This window comes from Chelonia mydas, chromosome 5, assembly GCF_015237465.2.
Source record: "Chelonia mydas isolate rCheMyd1 chromosome 5, rCheMyd1.pri.v2, whole genome shotgun sequence".
Classification (NCBI taxonomy): Eukaryota; Metazoa; Chordata; order Testudines; family Cheloniidae; genus Chelonia; species Chelonia mydas.
The window spans coordinates 133,082,132-133,102,727 of NC_051245.2; the positions used below are offsets into that span (position 1 = coordinate 133,082,132).

General features: G+C 50.3%; 2 protein-coding genes across 5 annotated transcripts in view; both read left to right on the forward strand.

The window, feature by feature from the left end:
- LOC102945483 (class I histocompatibility antigen, F10 alpha chain-like) overlaps positions 1-8,441 on the forward strand; it is a 108,207-nt gene extending 99,766 nt beyond the window's left edge. Inside the window, exons 5-8 of one of the 4 annotated variants that reach the window (XR_006291003.1) lie at positions 280-381; positions 800-1,159; positions 5,843-5,884; positions 6,429-8,441. Coding sequence is in view for 2 of the 4 variants with exons in the window: in XM_037902415.2 (XP_037758343.1) it covers positions 280-381; positions 800-831; positions 5,842-5,884; positions 6,429-6,433 (182 nt within the window). In the remaining 2 variants the exon portion in view is untranslated. Of the gene's footprint in view, positions 1-279; positions 382-799; positions 1,160-5,841; positions 5,885-6,428 lie in introns of all 4 variants that reach the window. The other 3 variants (XR_006291004.1, XM_037902415.2, XM_043547037.1) reach the window with 3 other exon arrangements.
- The window catches only part of LOC102940274 (class I histocompatibility antigen, F10 alpha chain), a 133,589-nt gene that overhangs the window by 18,666 nt on the left and 94,327 nt on the right, over positions 1-20,596 (forward strand). The gene's annotated exons all lie outside the window — the stretch shown is intronic.

Genomic DNA, 20,596 nt, shown 5'->3' on the forward strand with positions numbered 1-20,596 from the left:
TGAGGATTGGTTAATGTTATAAAAGTCTTCTAGTTTAAGTGCTACATATGTATTATGACTTGAAGGGGTAGAGGCTGTGTCCAGGACTTTGTACGGTGGGGTGCAATGCATGGTAGGTGCATGGTAGCTGCGTGGAGCTCACTGGAAGGGGTGGAGGGTTACAGGACTCAGCTCTAACCTGGGGAGCTGACTGACTGATCCCTGCAGTGGGATGGAAGGGGGGTTTCAGTGGGGGGAGGGGATTTTTCCCCATTGATCATTCTCTCCATTCCATTTCAGAACCAAATAACAATCTGATTCCCGTTGTGGCTGGCGTTATCACTGCAGCTGTCCTGATTGGTGTTATAATCGGAGTAGTCGTCTGGAAAAAGAAACGCCCAGGTAAAGAATTGGAATGTGGGAACTCCCCGGACTTGCCGGGCCCTGCACACCCGCCTAAGGACAACAGCAGTACAGGAACCAGTGTCAGTACTGTGTAACTGCCCCACTGTGGTACTGAGCTAATGACCCCCCATGGGAGCTGCTGGAGGGAGAGACCCAGAAACTGGGTGCAGCTTACAGTTTATATGAGGCTAGATTTTCCAAAGAGCTCAGCACCCAGTGGGCTGAGTTCTTTGGAAACTCTGTCTCATTGTGTCTTTCCCTCCTGCCGATCATGAGCGCCTCGGACCTTGAGTCCATTACTGAGCGCCAGGGGTCTGTGCTGGGCCAGGGGCCCGGTTTCTAAGGTGCGGACACAGATTGGAGTTGGTTCCTGCCTTGGGAGCTGCATTCACTGAAATTTGCCTTTTCTCTGCAGGGAAGAAGGGAGACGGCTATGCTGTAGCTCAGCATAAGTGACAAGAGACCCATCGCCTCTTTTCAAGTGGCCATCCCTGAACAGCGATCAGTGTTTCCTTGTGGATTTTAGCCTAGAGGCTCTGACAGGAGATCCTCGCTCCCACTCATAGGCCTTGTCTACACTGAGGATTTTAAGGAAATCTCCAACTATTGCTCTAGTACCATAGAATCGTAGGACTGGAAAGAACCTCGAGAGGACATCTAGTCCGGTTCCCTGCACTCAGGGCACGACTGTTTCATCTCTAGACCATCCTTGCCAGGTGTTTGTCTAACCTGCTCTTAAAAACCTCCAATGATGGAGATTCCACAACTTCCCTAGGTAATTTGTTCCAGGGCTCAACCGCTCTGGCAGGAAGTTTTTCCTAATGTCCAACCTAAACCGCCCTTGCTGCAATTTAAGCCCATTGCTTCTTGTCCTGTTCTCAGATGTTGACAAAAACAATTTTTCTCCCTCCTCCTTGTCACAACCTTTTATGCACTTGAAAACTGTTATCACATCTCCCCCTCAGTCTTCTCTTCTGCAGACTAAACAAACCCAATTCTTTCAATCTTCACTCATAGCTCATGTTTTGTAGACGGTTAATTATTTTTGTTGCTCTTCTCTGGACTTTCTCCAATTTGTCCACTATCCTTCCTGAAATGTGGTGCCCAGAACTGGACACAATACTCCAGCTAAGGTCTTATCAGCGCAGAGTAGAGTGAAAGAATTACTTCTCATGTCTTGCTTTCAACACTCCTGCTGATACATCCCAGAAGGATGTTTGCTTTTTTTGCAACAATGTTACACTGTTGACTCATTTTTAGCTTGTGATCCACTATGACCTCTAGATCCCTTTCCTCAGTACTATTTCCTAGGCAGTCATTTTCCATTTTGTATGTGTGCATCTGATTGTTCCTTCCTAAGTGGAGTACTTTGCATTTGTCCTTATTGAATTTCATCCTATTTACTTCAGACCTTTTCTCCAGTTTGTCCAGATTTGAATTAGAATCCTGTCCTCCAAAGCACTTGCAACCCCTTCCTGCTTAATCACGTCAGCCACAATCACATCAGCCACAATATCAGAGGCTCGGTCACCTGCACATCTACCCATGTGATATATGCCATCGTGTGCCAGCAGTGCCCCTCTGCCATGTACATTGGCCAAACTGGACGGTCTCTATGTAAAAGAATAAATGGACACAAATCAGACATCAAGAATTATAACATTCATAAACCAGTTGGAGAACGCTTCAATCTCTCTGGTCACTCGATTACAGACCTAAAAGTGGCAATACTTCAACAAAAAAAACTTCAAAAACAGACTCCAATTCAGCAGTCTCTCGTTGGAATTAATTTGCAAACTGGATACAATTAACTTAGGCTTGAATAGAGACTGGCAGTGGATGGGTCATTACACAAAGCAAAACTATTTCCCCATGTTTATCCCACCCCCCACTGTTCCTCAGACGTTCTTGTCAACTGCTGGAAATGGCCCACCTTGATTATCACTACAAAAGGTCTCCCCCATGCCCCCGCTCTCCTGCTGGTAATAGCTCACCTTAAGTGATCACTCTCGTTACAGTGTGTATGGTAACACCCATTGTTTCATGTTCTCTGTGTATATAAATCTCCCCACTGTATTTTCCACCGAATGCATCCGATGAAGTGAGCTGTAGCTCACGAAAGCTGATGCTCAGATAAATTTGTTAGTCTCTAAGGTGCCACAAGTCCTCCTTTTCTTCCTGCTTCGTATCTCCACAAACTTTATCAGTGTACTCTCTATGCCATCATCTAAATCATTGCTGAAGATATGGAATAGAAGTGGACGCAGAACTGATCTCTGTGGGACCCCACTTGTGATGCCCTTCCAGCCTGACTGCGAACCACTGATAACTACTCTCTGGGAGCGGTTTTCCAACCAGTTCTGCACCCACCTCACAGTAGCTCCACCTAGGCTGTATTTCCCTACTTGATGAGACGGCCATGTGAGACAGTAACCGAAGTCTTAGGCTTCGTCTACATTAGCAACGTAAAAGCGCTGCCACGACACCAGCGTGTAATCGCGGCACCGTCGCTAGGAGAGAGCTCTCCCAGCGCTCTAAAAAAGCTTACCTTTTTGGCCTACCCTGTCCTTGCTTTTAATGTATTCATAGAATGACTTTTTGTTACCCTTTATGTCTCTAGCTAATGTAATCTCGTTTTGTGCCTTGGCCTTTCTAATTTTGTCCCTGCCTGCTTGTGTTGTTTGTTTATAGTTATCCTTTGTAGTTTGACCTAGTTTCCACTTTTTGTAGGAGTCTTGAGTTTCAGATCATTGAAGATCTCCTGGTTAAGCCTGCATGGTCTCTTGCCATCCTTCCTGTCTTTCCTATGCAGTGGGATAGGTTACACTTGTGCCCTTGATAATGTCTCCTTGAATACTTTCCAAACTGTCTTTCCCTTTAAACTTGCTTCTCATGCAGAGCCTTCCTCTTAGGGATGGCCCTGCTGCCATGTGATTTTACCTACCAACTTCCTGAGTTTGCTAAAGTCTGCCTTCTTGAAATCCATTGTCTTTATTGTGCTGTTCTCCCTCCTACCATTCCTTGGAATCGTGAACTCTATGATTTCATGATCACTTTCACCCAAACTGCCTTCCACTCTCAAATTCTCAACCAGTTCCTCCCTGTTTGTCAAAATCAAACCTAGAACAGCCTCTCACCTAGTAGCTTTCTCCACCTTCTGGAATAAAAATTGTCCCTAATAGATTCCCAGAATTTCTTGGATAATCTGCGCTCTGCGGTATTATTTTCCCAGCAGAGGTCTTCTTCAGTAGTGTAGAGTGCTGCTGACATGTTGTCTAACGTTGCTCAGAGGAACTCTAGATGATACAGTGGTTAAAGCCACTTGAACCCCATCTCCTCAATTGCTCCACCATTGCTCTCTCTGGTGGAATTGCATTGCTTGTGGGTACGGGTCTCAATTTTGCTAGTGCAGACAAGGTGATAGTCAGGAACGTATACGGTGGTTTTGGGCTGAATTATTATCCCCCTAGAGCTGGGCTGTGTGTGGCTGAGTGTGACCCTGAAGGTGTCTGACCTGCTTTTAATGTCACACTTCTTTTGACTTACCTGAAAGTTGGGGTTCAGTGCTCGTGAAATCTGGGCCTGATCCAAAGCCTGTGAAGCCAATGGGAGTCTTTCCACTGACTTCAGATCAGCACCACTCTGTCTCCTCGATGACCACGAGTTCAAATCCCCTCCTCAATTGTCTCCTTTAGGAACAAGACCAAGACTAACAACTATGGGAGATATTTACACAAATTATGGACTGTCTCGGAGGCCATCTAATGCCTGGCACCAAGAGCTGGTGTAAAGTGCACAGATCTGCCGGGCCCTGCTAGGGTGTAGCCGTCCAGCTCTCTCTTTACGCTCTCAGGGGTGCCCCCAGCGGGTAACTGAGGGGGTTTGAGAAGTGCCAACAAAACCTCCTCAGAGCACCATCCTTCCTCCTACAGCTGGCCCTCGGTCATGCCTCTCTCTCTCCTCCTCCTCGTTACTCCAGAACAACGGAAATTCACATGCAGGAACTTTGTTAATGGGGAGTTAAGGTTGCTGGTGCTCAGCCCTGCCGTGGGCTCCCTGTGTCCTGTCAGAATGGGTGTGTAAGCGTGTAGGCGGGTGCGGCTCTCCCTCGGTATCCGTCTCTGAGGGAGGCCACACCCCTTTGCTGACACGCTCCTGGAACAACAGTCGAAGCAGGGGGGCAGTTGGCCGTCTAAGGCGCCAACCCTCCGGCAGGGTAGAGCAGGGAACAGCCTGGGGCTCAGGCAGGGGCTATCGACTTGCTCAGGCCTCCGGGCCTAAGGTGGGGAGGCTGCCAACCCCGGGGTTAGAGTGCCAGGGGAACGTGAGCCCACCCGACTCCACCGTGTCCCAGCCCAGGGCTGTAACAACGGCAGAGCGGTCTGCCACTGGCTCAGCGGGGATCCAGCCGCAACACACTGACTAGTGCCAGCCAGCAACGTAGCTGGACAGCAGTCAGCTGCCCCTGGGCTACTTCCTCCCCTCCCCTCCCCCGGGTGGAGCTGAACCCCGGGTTGTCCTCCATCTCCCCGCAGTGCACACTGCCAGTGGCAATCCCAGCAGCTCCTCAGCGTCGGGCTTCTCGCAGTTCTGCTGTCCCAAGGACGCATCCAAGATACCAGGAGTCTTCCAAGGGCTCCAGCAGCGGGCTGGAAGCGTGTGACTTCCTCAGCAACTCCTGCTCAACTGAGCTGCAGGGCTCGCCTCTTATATGTCCAGTTCCCATCCTGCCCTTCTGCTTCCTGCGTGGCAGCCGAGGTCTGGCCCTCCCTTGCTCTCAGCCTCTGAGGGAGGCCACGCCCCTTTCCTGCAGAGTGTTTAGTTCCCAGAAGTCAAAGGTTGGCAAACCAGCATATGCAGAGGTAGAATGATGCTTCCCACACAACTCGAACTCTGCCCCAGTGGGTCTGGGAATAGGAACAGGAAATAGAACAGCACCATGCCAAACCAAACTTGTCCTTGTCTGTGTGCCCAGCACCACCCCAAATCAGGATGCCTCTTCATACCATCCACACTGTTCGGTGCAGCGCCATTGATTAAGGTGGGAATTGCTGTTCATTGGCAGGGGGTGAGGGTGACGTCTGTGGTCTGCGTGAGGGACCCCTCTGGGAACAGACGGAAGGGGGCAGAGTTGTTTGGCCTGAGTATCCTTAGCCCAGCATCTCCTACTTTGCCAGCCGTTGAATGTTGGGTAGTCCGTGCTCCCGTTCTGACGAGGCATGAAGAGCACAGAGCAGTGCTGACCCCCTGCAGTGGTGACGTTTTTTGCATGGGAATAATGGAAATCCTGAGCAGCTGCCCTGTAGACTGGTCTGTGCACCAACCAGCTCACTGCGAGGGAAGAGTGAGGTGATGACTGTTCCCTTTGGATAGGAGTCCCCGTATCTACTAACTACGCTGAAACCGTGCCCTGTGAGAGATGCTAATATCCTCTCTCTTCTCCTCCTCCTCTGCACAGAAAATGACCAAGGATCTAGTGGCTCTGACCTATCTGCCAAGGGTAAGTGATGGAGGCTGTAGCCTAGGGGTTCACTGCTCTCACTGAGGCCTCTGGAGAGAGACACCTAGTCCAAGACATTGGACCCTCTAGCAAACCAGCCCCAAGGAGCGGGACGGGGGGGTTCTGGATCTCTTATTTCCCTTTTATTCACATGGGGGTGCAGGAACAGGTTTGTAGCCAAATCCCCCTTGTTTTCTCTGCGATGAATTTAGGTGTGAAAGACTCTAGTGAGAGGGATTTCTCTGTGGCTGCTGACACAGCGTGGGCTGAGCTCAGCTTTTGCAAGGATAACTCCAGCTGCTTCAGAGAACAGTCTCCAGGGAAACTGCAGGGAGGAAGCAGGAGGGACAGAGCCCAGCGCTTGGGGCTCCAGGAGCACGGGTCACTGACACTGGAGCTACAAGCTTTGTCAGCGGGGTTAGAGATTTTGTCCACTGAACCCTGCAGCCACTAGGGCGACCGTCCCACAGCAGTGTGCACTGTCATTGCAAAACATGATGGCAGGTTCCCTTTAATAGACGTTACCTGTGTTTAACTTCTGCAGCTTAACTGAGCCTGGTGGAGTCTGTGCCACAACGTGAGGGGATCCCAGAGAGGAAGACGGATGAGCTCTGCCTTGTCTCCCTGCAAGAACCAGTCAACCCCTCCCTAGCTTTTCTCTGGCACTTGGAGTGTCCTGTGTGGGATTTCCAGCCTCATCTGTCTGCTCACTGACCCACTTTTTGCTTTTCAGATGTAATAGTTTTCTGTAATAATGTTTTATTTGCACAAAATAATTTCCAAAATTTGAATAGATAAAAACTCTGTTAGTCAGAGTTTAGTAGTTGCTCGCGTTCAGTGATGCACTCAGTGCTCTGGCTGCGCAGTGCTGTCTGCACACCCTGTGCGGTGCGCTAGGTCTGTGAGCAGTAGCTGCTTGTGTGTCTATGGTGGGGGACGTCTTTCTTTTCTATAGAATTTCATGATTCTAACATGGTAAATGGCCGGGTCTACTCGCAGCTGGCAGTGCTGTTGCTATCATCAGCTGCGGAAGTCTGTTGGACAGGAATAAGTGTCTGTGTTTAGTTTATAAGTGCCTCTAATGTCCTTTTCACCATTCATGGAGCCATAGAAATGCTGGGCTAAAGGGCCTTCAAGGTCATCAAGTCCAGCCCCAATCTCAGGAAGCACCAAGTTAACCTAGACCATCCCTGACAGATGTTTGTCCAACCTGTTGTTAAAAACTTCCAATGACGGGGATTCCACATCCTCTCTAAGCAACCTGTGTGATGAAGTGGGACATTTTCCTAATGTTGCGTGTGTATACTGTGTGTGCCTCAGTTTCCCCCATGTGCTGCATGTCTACCCAAGGTGGGAGGGGGGGTGTCTGCTGTTCTAGAAGACCAGGTGTGACCCAGTCTAGCAGCCTGGACCCCAGACCATGGCCTGGACACTTTGTAACTTAGCGACTGATGACCCGAAGGCCCATCCGAACTTGGAGCCAGCCAGTTATGGGCAGCGGAGAGAACAAAGAGCTGAAGAGAGAGTCACCTGGAGACCTGTTTGCCCGGGAAAGAAGACAAAGATGGAGGCGGGGCCTTGGAGGTGATATGGGGTGGGCCACAGAAAGGAGGAGTCACTTCTGGGCTGGGAACAAAGAGTGGCCTGATCCCACCTGGACGGGCACAGACCCAGATGGACGCCCCAGAGAACGTCTTGCAATCTGCACCAGACGTACAATAAACCCGTCAGTGCTGCGATGGCTGAGAATCGCTGCAGGCTGGAGAGAGGCAGGCATGCTGGAGGCTCAGATGTGTGGTACTGGAAGGCGGAGGAGAAGCCTACAGCTTAAACCCCGAGCAAAGCGTGACCTTATGTAGGGTCAATACTCTAAAGGCCGGTTCCTCCCGGGGCCATACGGAGCCAAGAGAGCACTGGCCTGTGAGTCCGTGACAACCTGTTCCACAGTGAACTGTCCTTAGAGCTAGAGAGTTTTTCCTAATGTGTAACCCAAATTCCCCCTTCTCCTACTATCAGTGCACCCGGAGAACAATTGATCACCGTCCTCTTCAGAGCAGCCCTTAATGCAGGGATAGTTAATTATTTTTTAAGCTCCAAATTTCTTGGTCAAGACATAGTCATGGCCCAGACTCAAGAGAAACATTTTTCACACCACAAGTTCCCCTGTTCAACAAACACATACAATGCTGTGAGATATACCCAGGGCCTATGTTGTTTATATTCTTAGTGCATTAAATGAAAAATAAAATCAAACCACTGTATAGCCTAAAAATAACCTCCAAGAAAGATAACAAGGAGTCTGGTGGCACCTTAAAGACTAACTGATTTATTTGGGCATAAGCTTTCGTGAGCCCACAAAAGCTTATGCGCAAATAAATCTGTTAGTCTTTAAGGTGCCACCAGACTCCTTGTTGTTTTTGGGGATTCAGACTAACACGGCTACCCCCTGATACTTGTCTCCAAGAAAGATGTAATTTATCTGAAACGTTGAGAAAGTATTTAGAAAAATGTCAAGTAGGTGCAACCATTAGCATTAAAAATACTTTAAGGAAACAGGTTTAAGTTTGTGTGTGAGTTTTGTCAAATACGGTTATTGTAGGTGTATCTGCATAGAGAGAGAGAAACAGACTCAAAACTTTTTCAGCCTTTTGTGGTTTATTTACCATGAGTATCAGAGTTTGAAAGAAACAGTACACCTGAACTCTTCATCTTTTATGATTCAAGCCTTTCCACTAACAAACACCCACCCACCACCACTCCCAGATCCTTCTCAGCAGCGCTGCTGCCGAGCCAGTTTGCCTCATTCTGTATTTGTGCATTTGGTTTTCCTTCCCTACATGGCGCACCTCGCATTGATCTTTGTTGAATTTCATTTTGTTGCCTATTGCCCTGTTCTCCAGTTTATCCAAATCCCTCTGAATATTAGCTCTGTCCTCTGAAGTGTTGGCAACCTCGTTCCCCCCACCCCGCATCTTTGTGTCACCTGCAGCATTGATCAGTCTGTTCTCTGTACATACGTCCAGGTCATGAATAACGATGTTAAACACTGGACCCAGAACAGATCCCTGTGGAACCCCACTTAAGACCTCCTCTTTTGCCCTCACAATTTACAGCTCTCTCCTCCCCCTCGGGGTGCAATGACCCTCTACGGGTTAACAGGACCTTTTTCCAGTGAAAGAGCCTTTATCACACGGTGAATATTCTTAAACAGGTACATGTATTTATTAGCAATCAACAACTGATCAGCAGACTACTAATGCTCACTACTCCCAATAAAGCAGACAGACATCTCCTTATGGCCAGTCAGCGTTGTGTCATCTGGGGCTCTGGCTTCTCCACAGTCTGGTCATGCAAGGGTTAAAAATCCTAGCCGTTCTGGTCTTGAGCCGTATGCCCGAGTTACGTTCCAATGAGCTTGTTTTCTCACCCTCATATAGTTAAAATGAGAATTCTTCTTATAATGCCTTCGCCAATTGTTTTACTCAAATCATGACTATACCCTGCATCTAACTAATCATAACCCCTAATGGGCTATAACAATTTCTCTAGCAACAGCAAAACCTTATAATTTCCGCTTATCAGCAAAAGCAGCTTTTAACTAAAACTCACACGGGCGCCCAGTAAGAACCTTGCAGATACTCCAGGGCAGCGTGTCCATACTCCCTTCTGTTCCAGTGAATCTGTGATGTTCCTGGATCTGTCCCTGTGAGCGATGCTGCAGCTGCACCTGGCACTCGTCCGTGCGCTCAGGAGCACAGCAGGGGAGCCGCCTCGTTCCTTCCCCCGTGGTGGGCTGCATGGACCCACCACAGGCTGGTGAGGGCTGCAGGTGAGAGGCAGAGATGGCCTGGAGACCCCTCCCTTACCAGCTTCTGCAGACTGGGCCAATCCCCTCTGCCTGTCCCATGGAGCCTGCAGGGCTTCCTGGGTTAACGCTAACCTCCTGGGTGACTCTGTATCACACCACAGTGTAACGGAGACATGTTGGTGGCTCCTCCCTGGGGAATTTGGGTGCTTGGTGCCCAGGGTTCATCTCTCCTGGTGGCAGAGAGCACAGGAGCAGCCAGTGCAAACTTTATAGCCTTCCCCTCTGCTCATGGGTGGCTGGTCTTAAAGATGCCTCTGAACCAGGCACCTTCACCCAAAAGGGAGCTGATTCCTGGCCCATCGCAGGGCGTGAGCTGGCATCAAAAAGCTCACTCTGGGCAGGGCCTTGTACCCTTACTACCCATATTTCTCCAGAGTTGAAAGGTCAAAATCCTCCTCAACTCTTCCTTTGAGATGAATAGCGTCTGAGCTGCGTGGACCGTGATTTGCACTAGTTTTTGGGGATGGGGGAGCTTGGTGTTGGTTGGGGTTGGGAAGCTCCCTGTGCATATCCCCCATCCCAGAGCCCACTCCAGGCTCATCCATGCCCCCCTGTGGTCTCCCAGGAGCTGGGGCTGCCTCCTCTCTGTGTGATGAGTTCCCTTCTTGATGGAGGGCTCTTGCAGCTGCTGTGATCTGGTGTAGTTTCACTCTGTTGTGGCTGTGATGATGACTGTGCCGGTTTCAGGCAGCCCGGTGGCTGTGTGTGAGGGAGCGGCTAATGGGCTGTTTTGATCTAGAACAGGGGTTCTGCAAATTCATTGCACCATGACCCCTTTCTGACAACAAAACTTACTACATGTCCACAGGAAGGGGACTGAAGTCCAAGCTTGCCTGAGCCCCACTGCTCTGGGTCGGGGGGTCGAAGCCCAAGGGCTTCAGCCCCAGGAAGAGGGCCTGTAACCTGAGCCTCCTTGCCTACCAGGCAAGTCTAAGCCAGCCTGGTGACCCCATTAAAATGGGTTCACAGCCCACTTTGGGGGCCCGACCCACAGTTTGAGAACAGCTGATCTAGAAAGTTAAAAAGTTTCGACTGGTACCTAAGTAGCAGCTGCCCTTGATGATTTTATAAAAGAGAATGTTTTACATAGTCTATTCTGATATGCCAGTAGTAGCCGTGAAATACAAGAAATCATGTAAAAATAATCTACTAAAATAACTAAATGAAATTTCAAAATTGTCATATTTTCTAAAATGATTTTTTTTTCTTTTTTTAAAAATTCTCTCTCATTGGCAGTTTAAAAAAAATTTATTTTCTTTCTGAATTGGATCAAAAGCAAATATAAATGTGTTAAAATTCCCCATAAAATAGAAATTCCAGGTTCTGACCAGCTCTCCCCATAATTCCTGCCTCCCAACCCTCATTATAACAGCCAATGCTGGTCAAACTATAATGCAATTAAGACAGTTTAATAGAGCCTGATGAAGAAACCAGGGGTAGTCTGTTCTCTGTTTGTACAGCGCCTAGCGCAATGGGACCCTGGTTCATGCCCATGGTCACTATGGTAAGCATAGGATAAAGGACAGTTCTGTGGGCAGAGGGATCTGGAATGCTGGGAGTGGGGTGTGAAGCGTCCTGGAGCCAGCAGAGGGCAGCAACGACCTCCTGGCAGACCTGTACTCCAGCTCCTGTCTCCGGGGTCCTGAGTCCTGGTTCTGTCCCCAGCCTGTGTTGGAAAATGCACAAAGAGCAGGACTGACCTGCCTCTCTCCCACAGTCTGATCCTCACACAGAGACTCCAGCTCCGGCACAACACTTCACAGGGCAGCTGAATTTTCTGGGGGAAATTAGCTAAATATAGGGTTAAAAACCAATAATTTCTTAAAACGTCCCCTCGTGTCTCACTTTCCTAATCTAGCCTTTCTGAAAGGCCAGATGAGATGATCAGAATGGGGCCTTCTGTCCTTAACACCTTTGAATTGGGGGAAAGGTGCAAAGTTGAAATGTTAGTAACCACTTAAAAGTGGCAAAGAGTCCCGTGGCACCTCGTAGCCTAACAGACGTCTTGGAGCATGAGCTTTCGTGGGCGAATCCCCCCTTCGTCGGAGGCACGGAGTGGAAATTTCCAGAGGCGGGTGTAAATGTGCAAGCAAGAATCAGGCTAGGGATAACGAGGCTGCACTTGGGCAAGTCTCTTCACGAGGTTGATGGAGTTCCGCTCCGTACGGCTAAAGTACGATACTTGACACCATGCAAGGCACTGCGTTTAGCCGTACGGAGCGGAACTCCATCAACCTCGTGAAGAGACTTGCCCAAGTGCAGCCTCGTTATCCCTAGCCTGATTCTTGCTTGCACATTTACACCCGCCTCTGGAAATTTCCACTCCGTGCCTCCGACGAAGGGGGGATTCGCCCACGAAAGCTCATGCTCCAAGACGTCTGTTAGGCTACGAGGTGCCACGGGACTCTTTGCCGCTTTTACAGATCCAGACTAAAACGGCTACCCCTCTGAGGGTGACCATTTGTTCATTCTAATTGTAATTTGGCCACATTGATTTGTATTTATTTATTTATTTATTTATTTAAATATGCCGCTAAATAGTGTGAAGGGGGCAACCTGCATTCATCACCTGCTCCATACTAAGTGGCCATCAAGGTCAGCAGTGAGAATATTTGGAGCAGACCCCAGCAATCACTTCCGTCAGCACTGGTTTGGTTTCGGCCCTTTTCTAGTAGGGATCTACGAGGATAGAGGACCAATGACTCCCAAAGCATGTTTACAAAGGACTGGCACTACACAGAGCGGCCAAAGGCTTCAGTGGTCTGATATGATCGCCAGCGAAGAACATAGACTGAACTTCCTGTGGAACCATCTGCAGGACTGAGCTGGAGAGCGATACGGCTGGTGCTCAGTCTGCAAGGAGGCTACGGCCCTGTGGGATTTGTCTTGGGGAAGATTAGGATGATTTAGTGGGAAATTGATCCAAGACAGTAATTCATTATTCTACACAGAGGGAAGCCAATACCTATCGCATGGCTGGCTACTTGATTTTCTGGTGCTCTCAGCCTGGCTCAGCACAGCCAGTCTGCTGGTGTAGGGTGTGTCCACACTAGACAACAGGTGTTTCTCACAGTGTGTCAGGGAACATGGGCTAAAATCCTAGTGAAGACAAGGCCATGTGTAATCTCCACTCACGTTAACAGGTCCAGGGACAGCCTAGCGGGGAGCCTTGTCTTTAACTTGACCTGCTAACTCGTGTTAAACTGACACCGACCTCATCTTCACTCAGATGTTAGCGCCTGTTAATCACATGGCAGGAAAACAGCTCTTCTCCTGGTACAGACAAGGCCCGAGGGAGGCAGGCTCAGCCCCGTGGCAGCGGGCACTGGGACACAGGGGTCCATGGGCTGTGAGATGGGGAGAAGGGGGAGCTGTCTGAGGCCAGCGAGAGGAACCCGTGAATTGGGTGGTTTCCTGGCAGGGAAGCTGTGGGAACCTCTCAGCCGGCAATTACTCTCCCCATGTAGGTTTCTGTACACTCCCCCTCCCCCACACATCGGGGAAGAGGAAGTCATGCAGCTGACGCTGTGTGGGGGCATCAGTGAACAGCTCTGCACCCCCCCTTGGCTCCCCCAGACAGGGAACTAGCTACAGCTCTCCAGGGGCTCCCCCAGCACAGGGCACTGGAAGCTCTGATGGCGGGTGGGGGGAAGGGGAACACGAATGGGGGCATGGATGGATGAGGGGGCTGACCGGCTCGTCTGTCACAGATTGACAGGCTCTGTGCTCTGCTCTGCCTTTAAACAGGCTCCTGGGAGTGACCAGACCCCAAGGTTCACACTGACCCACAAGGGCCAGCCGGGCAGCCGGAATGACTCTGGGACTGGGCCTTTGGCCTCCAGCACCTCCTACTTCCCACCGTTTACACCTACAGCAAATCCACCTGTGTTTAGATTCCTGCGCAGACTTTACCACCCAGATCCTCAGTGATGTTTCAGCTCCCAGCTCCTGTTCATTTCAATGGGAACGAGGCATCTAAATCCCTTTGAGGTTCTGGACCCACTGTCTTAGGAACCCAGTCAGTATTCTGCAAAGCAGCCTTTGAGAACAAAGGAGCATTTATTAATCCCCTGGAATCCAGCAGGAGAAGGTTTGTAGGTTAGTGCGGCAAAGGGACGCTTAAGGCAGAGTCCATATGGGTAGGAGCAATGGCCCCAAGAGACCAGGCAGTTCTCTGCAGAGTTGGGGGAAGTCACCTGCTCTGAGGCCGCGTCTACACCTAAAATTTAGATCAACCTAAGCTTCTGAAGCATTCATTTCCTGTGTGACAGATAGGCTGACCTAACCCCCACTGAAGGCACCTAGGTCGATGAAAGAAAAAGACCCTGTAAACCTGTAGCTGCTAATGGTGGAGACATGCCCTTAGCTCTGGTCTACACTAGGAGTTTAGGTCGAATTTAGCAGCGTTAAATCGATGTAAATCTGCACCCGTCGGCATGATGAAGCCCTTTTTTTCGACTTAAAGGGCTCTGAAAATCGATTTCCTTACTCCACCCCTGACAAGTGGATTAGTGCTTAAATCGGCCTTGCCAGGTCGAATTTGGGGTACTGTGGACGCAATTAGACGGTATTGGCCTCCGGGAGCTATCCCAGAGTGCTCTATTGTGACCGCTCTGGACAGCACTCTCAACTCAGATGCACTGGCCAGGTAGACAGGAAAAGGCCCGCAAACATTTGAATTTCAATTTCCTGTTTGCATGGTCACCTGCAGCTTGCCATGCTAGCCAGAGCTCATCAGCAGAGGTGACCATGCAGAGCTCATCAGCAGAGGTGACCATGATGGAGTCCCAGAATTGCAAAAGAGCTCCAGCATGGACCGAACGGGAGGTACGGGAACTGATCGCTGTATGGGGAGAGGCATCCGTGCTATCAGAACTCCGTTCCAGTTTTCGAAATGCCAAAACCTTTGTCAAAATCTCCCAGGGCATGAAGGACAGAGGCCATAACAGGGACCCGAAGCAGCGCCGTGTGAAACTTAAGGAGCTGAGGCAAGCCTACCAGAAAACCAGAGAGGCAAATGGCCGCTCTGGGTCAGAGCCCCAAACATGCCACTTCAATGATGAGCTGCATGCCATTTTAGGGGGTTCAGCCACCACTACCCCAGTCGTGTTGTTTGACGCCTTCAATGGAGATGGAGGCAACATAGAAGCAGGTTTTGGGGATGAGGAAGATGATGATGATGAAGTTGTAAATAGCTCACAGCAAGCAAGCGGAGAAACCGGTTTTCCCGACAGGCAGGAACTGTTTCTCACCCTGGACCTGGAGCCAGTACCCCCCGAACCCACCCAAGGCTGCCTCCCGGACCCGCCAGGCGGAGAAGGGACCTCTGGTGAGTGTACCTTTTAAAATACTATACTTGATTTAAAAGCAAGCATGTGTAATGATTAATTTGCCCTGGCATTTGAGGCTCTCCTGGATGTACTCCCAAAGCCTTTGCAAAAGGTTTCTGGGGAGGGCAGCCTTATTCCGTCCACCATGATAGGACACTTTACCACACCAGGCCAGTAGCACGTACTCGGGAATCACTGTAGAACAAAGCATTGCAGTATATTTTTGCTGGCGTTCAAACAACATCCGTTCTTTATCTCTCTGTGTTATCCTCAGGAGAGTGATATCATTCATGGTCACCTGGTTGAAATAGGGTGCTTTTCTTAAGGGGACATTCAGAGGTGCCCGTTCCTGCTGGGCTGTTTGCCTGTGGCTGAACAGAAATGTTCCCCGCTGTTAGCCACGGGGAGGGGTGAGGGGCTAGCCACGTGGTCGGGGGAGGCAAAATGCGACCTTGTAACGAAAGCACATGTGCTGTGTATGTAATGTTAACAGCAAGGTTTACCATGAAAGAGTGTACCCACTGTTCTAGAAAATGTGTCTTTTTAAATACCACTGTCTCTTTTTTTTCTCTCCACCAGCTGCATATGTTTCAAGGATCACAGGATCTTCTCCTTTCCAGAGGCTAGTGAAGATTAGAAGGTGAAAAAAACGCATTCGTGATGAAATGTTCTCTGAGCTCATGCTATCCTCCCACACTGACAGAGCACAGACGAATGCGTGGAGGCAGACAATATCAGAGTGCAGGAAAGCACAAAATGACCGGGAGGAGAGGTGGCGGGCTGAAGAGAGTAAGTGGTGGGCTGAAGAGAGTAAGTGGCGGGCTGAAGAGAGGGCTGAAGCTGAAAGGTGGCGGCAACGTGATGAGAGGAGGCAGGATTCAATGCTGAGGCTGCTGAAGGATCAAACCAATATGCTCCAGCGTATGGTTGAGCTGCAGGAAAGGCAGCAGGAGCACAGACCGCTGCTACAGCCCCTGTGTAACGAACCGCCCTCCTCCCCAAGTTCCATAGCCTCCTCACCCAGACGCCCAATAACGGGGTGGGGGGGCCTCCGGCCACCCAGCCACTCCACCCCAGAGGATTGCCCAAGCAACAGAAGGCTGGCATTCAATAAGTTTTAAACTTTTAAAGTGCTGTGTGGCCTTGTCCTTCCCTCCTCCACCACCCCTCCTGGTGCTTCTCTCCTCCACCACCCCTCCTGGGCTACCTTGGTAGTTATCCCCCTATTTGTGTGATGAATGAATAAAGAATGCATGAATGTGAAGCAACAATGACTTTATTGCCTCTGCAAGTGGTGATCGAAGGAAGGAGGGGAGGGTGGTTAGCTTACAGGGAAGTAGAGTGAACCAAGGGGCGGCGGGTTTTGTCAAGGAGAAACAAACAGAACTTTCACACCATAGCCTGGCCAGTCATGAAACTGGTTTTCAAAGCTTCTCTGATGCACACCGCGCCCTCCTGTGCTCTTCTAACCGCCCTGGTGTCTGGCTGCGCATAACCAGTGGCCAGACGATTTGCCTCAACCTCCCACCCCACCATAAACATCTCCCCCTTACTCTCACAGATATTGTGGAGCACACAGCAAGCAGTAATAACAGTGGGAATATTGGTTTCGCTGAGGTCTAACCGAGACAGTAAACTGCGCCAGCGTGCTTTTAAACGTCCAAATGCACATTCTACCACCATTCTGCACTTGCTCAGCCTGTAGTTGAACAGCTCCTGACTACTGTCCAGGCTGCCTGTGTACGGCTTCATGAGCCACGGCATTAAGGGGTAGGCTGGGTCCCCAAGGATACATATAGGCATTTCAACATCCCCAACGGTTATTTTCTGGTCTGGGAATAAAGTCCCTTCTTGCAGCTTTTGAAACAGACCAGAGTTCCTGAAGATGCGAGCGTCATGTACCTTTCCCGGCCATCCCACATTGATGTTGGTGAAACGTCCCTTGTGATCCACCAGTGCTTGCAGCACTATTGAGAAGTACCCCTTGCGGTTTATGTACTTGCCGGCTTGGTGCTCCGGTGCCAAGATAGGGATATGGGTTCCGTCTATGGCCCCACCACAGCTAGGGAATCCCATTGCAGCAAAGCCATCCACTATGACCTGCACATTTCCCAGGGTCACTACCCTTGATATCAGCAGATCTTTGATTGCGTGGGCTACTTGCATCACAGCAGCCCCCACAGTAGATTTGCCCACTCCAAATTGATTTCCGACTGACCGGTAGCTGTCTGGCGTTGCAAGCTTCCACAGGGCTATCGCCACTCGCTTCTCAACTGTGAGGGCTGCTCTCATCTTGGTATTCTTGCGCCTCAGGGCAGGGGAAAGCAAGTCACAAAGTTCCATGAAAGTGCCCTTAACGCATGTGAACGTTTCGCAGCCACTGGGAATCGTCCCAGACCTGCAACACTATGTGGTCCCACCAGTCTGTGCTTGTCTCCCGAGCCCAGAATTGGCATTCCACCGCATGAACCTGCCCTATTAGCACCATGATGCCCACATTGCCAGGGCCCATGCTTTGAGAGAAGTCTGTATCCATGTCCTCATCACTCACGTCACCGCGCTGACGTCGCCTACTCGCCCGGTATCGCTTTGCTAGGTTCTGGTGCTGCATATACTGCTGGATAACACGCGTGGTGTTTAATGTGCTCCTAATTGCCAAAGTGAGCTGAGCTGGCTCCATGCTTGCCGTGATATGGCGTCTGCACAGAAAAAAGGCACGGAACGATTGTCTGCTGTTGCCCTGACGGAGGGAGGGGCGACTGACGACATGGCTTACAGGGTTGGCTTATAGGGAATTAAAATCAACAAAGGGGGTGGCTTTGCGAGAAACTGAATGGCCCCCTCACGGATAGAACTCAAAACTGGCCGTTAGCAGGCCGTTGATTTCACGGAGGGAGGGAGGAGAAAATGAATACAAAACAAATCTGGTCTATTTCTTGTTTTGAACCACTTCATCTATCTTTATACATCTTGCTGGCAGCAGACTGTGCAGTACGACCGCTAGCCATCGTCATCTCCTGGGTGCTCGGCAGAAGAAGGTGCAATATGACGACTAGACATCATCTTCTGCTGGCTGGAGGTTAAAAGACAGCGCACTGCTGGTAGGACTGAATCGCCACGAGACGAAACAAGGGAAATGACCTGGCTGAGTCACTCCCATGTTTGGCCAGGCGCCCAGTTAAAAGAGCACCCAGGACTACGTCGATGACGGCTACCAGTCATACTGCACTGTCTGCTGCCAAAAGGCAATAAGCTGCTGCTGTGTAGCAATGCAGTACCACGTCTGCCAGCACCTAGGAGACGTACGGTGACGGTGAGCTGAGCGGGCTCCATGTTTGCCGTGATATGGCGTCTGCACAAGTAACTCAAGAAAAAAGGTGCAAAAGGATTGTCTGCCCTTGCTTTCACGGAGAGAGGGAGGGATGGAACGGGGGCCTGACGATATGTACCCAGAACCACCCGCGACAACGCTTTAGCCCCATCCGGCACTGGGATTTCTACCCAGAATTCAAATGGGCAGCGGAGACTGTTGGAATTGTGGGATAGCCACCCACAGTGCAATGCTGCGGAAGTCGACGGTTGCCTCGGTACTGTGGACACACTCTGCCGACTACATGCACTTAGAGCATTTGTGTGGGGACGCACAAAACCAACTGTATAAAAACGCTTTCTACAAAACCGACTTCTATAAATTCGACCTAATTTCGTAGTGTAGACATACCCTTAGTCCCAGTAACTCTTAAAAACAATCATACCCTGGGCTGCTCCCCTTGCCCAGGCATTGCCCAGCTCTGTCCCAGCAGTGACAGAAAATCTTGGCCTGTGTCTCTGTCTCCTTGTAGATGTCTCACCATCAGTTCAAGTTAAATGTGGCTAAAACAGAGCTCCTAATCTACGCCACCCTGCCCCCAGTTCTCCCTGCTATCGCCTTTCTCAATCACTGTGGACACCACCAGCCTCCTGTCTGTCACTCAGGCCCATAACTTGGGTGTCATTTTGGTCTTGGACCTCTCTGTAGGTTCTCACATTGACGCTCTGTCAAAATCTTGCTGAGTCAGAATTCTCAGCTCACCCCCACAGCTGTAACTCCCACCCCCCATGCTTCCCCCCACGCTTGGCAGAAGCCCCCATCAGCACCCGCACGGCTACCTTATTAGCCTCCTTCAAATCCCTCCAAGGTGTCTGCAAAAAACCTGACTATGGTGAGGTTGCTGGTGTCCTGTCATCACAGCTGATCGTGCTGACCAGTGTTGTCCCATTGCTTCCTTGTGCTCCTCTGTCTGTCTCCATCTAGTGTTTCTTGAATTAGTGTCACGCCCCTTCTCCACCCGGTTACCTTCTTTCATGCTAATCTGCGAACAGGTTTTGATGGACAGGTCTGGGTTCTTCTGGATTCCGCCACCCACCCAGCTGGGTGTCTCTTCTTTATGTTTCCCTGTGAATGTATTTGGCGGTACCTCCATCACCCTCACTCCTTCCCGGCAGGGTCCCCAGGGCGGCTTGGGAGGAAAATGCCAACCACAGGGTAACCCCCACTGACCTGCGAGAAAGTTGGAAACTTCCAAGAAATAACACAAATACATAGAATATACTCAACACAGTAATTATATGAAACAGGAGACATATATAACATAACCGGGTAAAACACTATTCTTCGTGCCCACGCTGACACTACCCGTGACTTTCCCCAGTCACGTGACCTGATGGAGGAAATGTAAGATTAGTGTCCCATTGGTACGCGTCCTTTGTTGGGGCCCTTGATGACCTATGACCACGATATCTTCTCTGCAGTGGTTTAGCAGGGTGGCTGACTGGGTTCAGTACAGCCCAAAGGACGCACAAGTGGGAGGAGGTGGTAAGTTCTTGTGACGAAGTGGGACTGTTCTTAATCTTTCCTCTGAATAGTGTGGGGGTGACTCAGTTCCCCTATGAAGTTCTTAAGTATCTAGGGGGTGGGGTAAGGGTGTATGATCATTGCAGAGCCCTAGAGGGCAGGTGTGTGCAGGAGTCTGGACACACAGAATGGCCAACACCCTGTTTCCTGGCAACTGATGGCCTGAGCTCTTCCGCCCTGCAAGGTGAGAGCTAAAGGGTTGGAGAACAAAGGAATCAGGTGACCTCCTGGCCCGGGAAAGGAACAAAGCCCAGAGGAGGAGGGGCTGGAGGGACTTTCAGTTTGGGGCTGGCTGGGACATGGAGTGAAGTGCAGACGTGGTGTCTCACTGTCCCCCAAAATGGACCCAGCCGAGGGGTCCCGTTCTCTGCACCTGCAAGCTCTGTTTTAGACCATGTTCCTGTCATCTAATAAACCTCTGTTTTACTGGCTGGCTGAGAGTCAAGTCTGACTGCGAAGTTGGGGGGCAGGACCCTCTGGCTTCCCCAGGAGCCCTGCCTGAGCGGACTCATTGGGGGAAGCACACGGAGGGGCAGAGGATGCTGAATGCTCCGAGGTCAGACCCAGGAAGGTGGAAGCTGGGGGAGCTGTGTGTCCTGCAGACAGGCTGCTCACCGGAA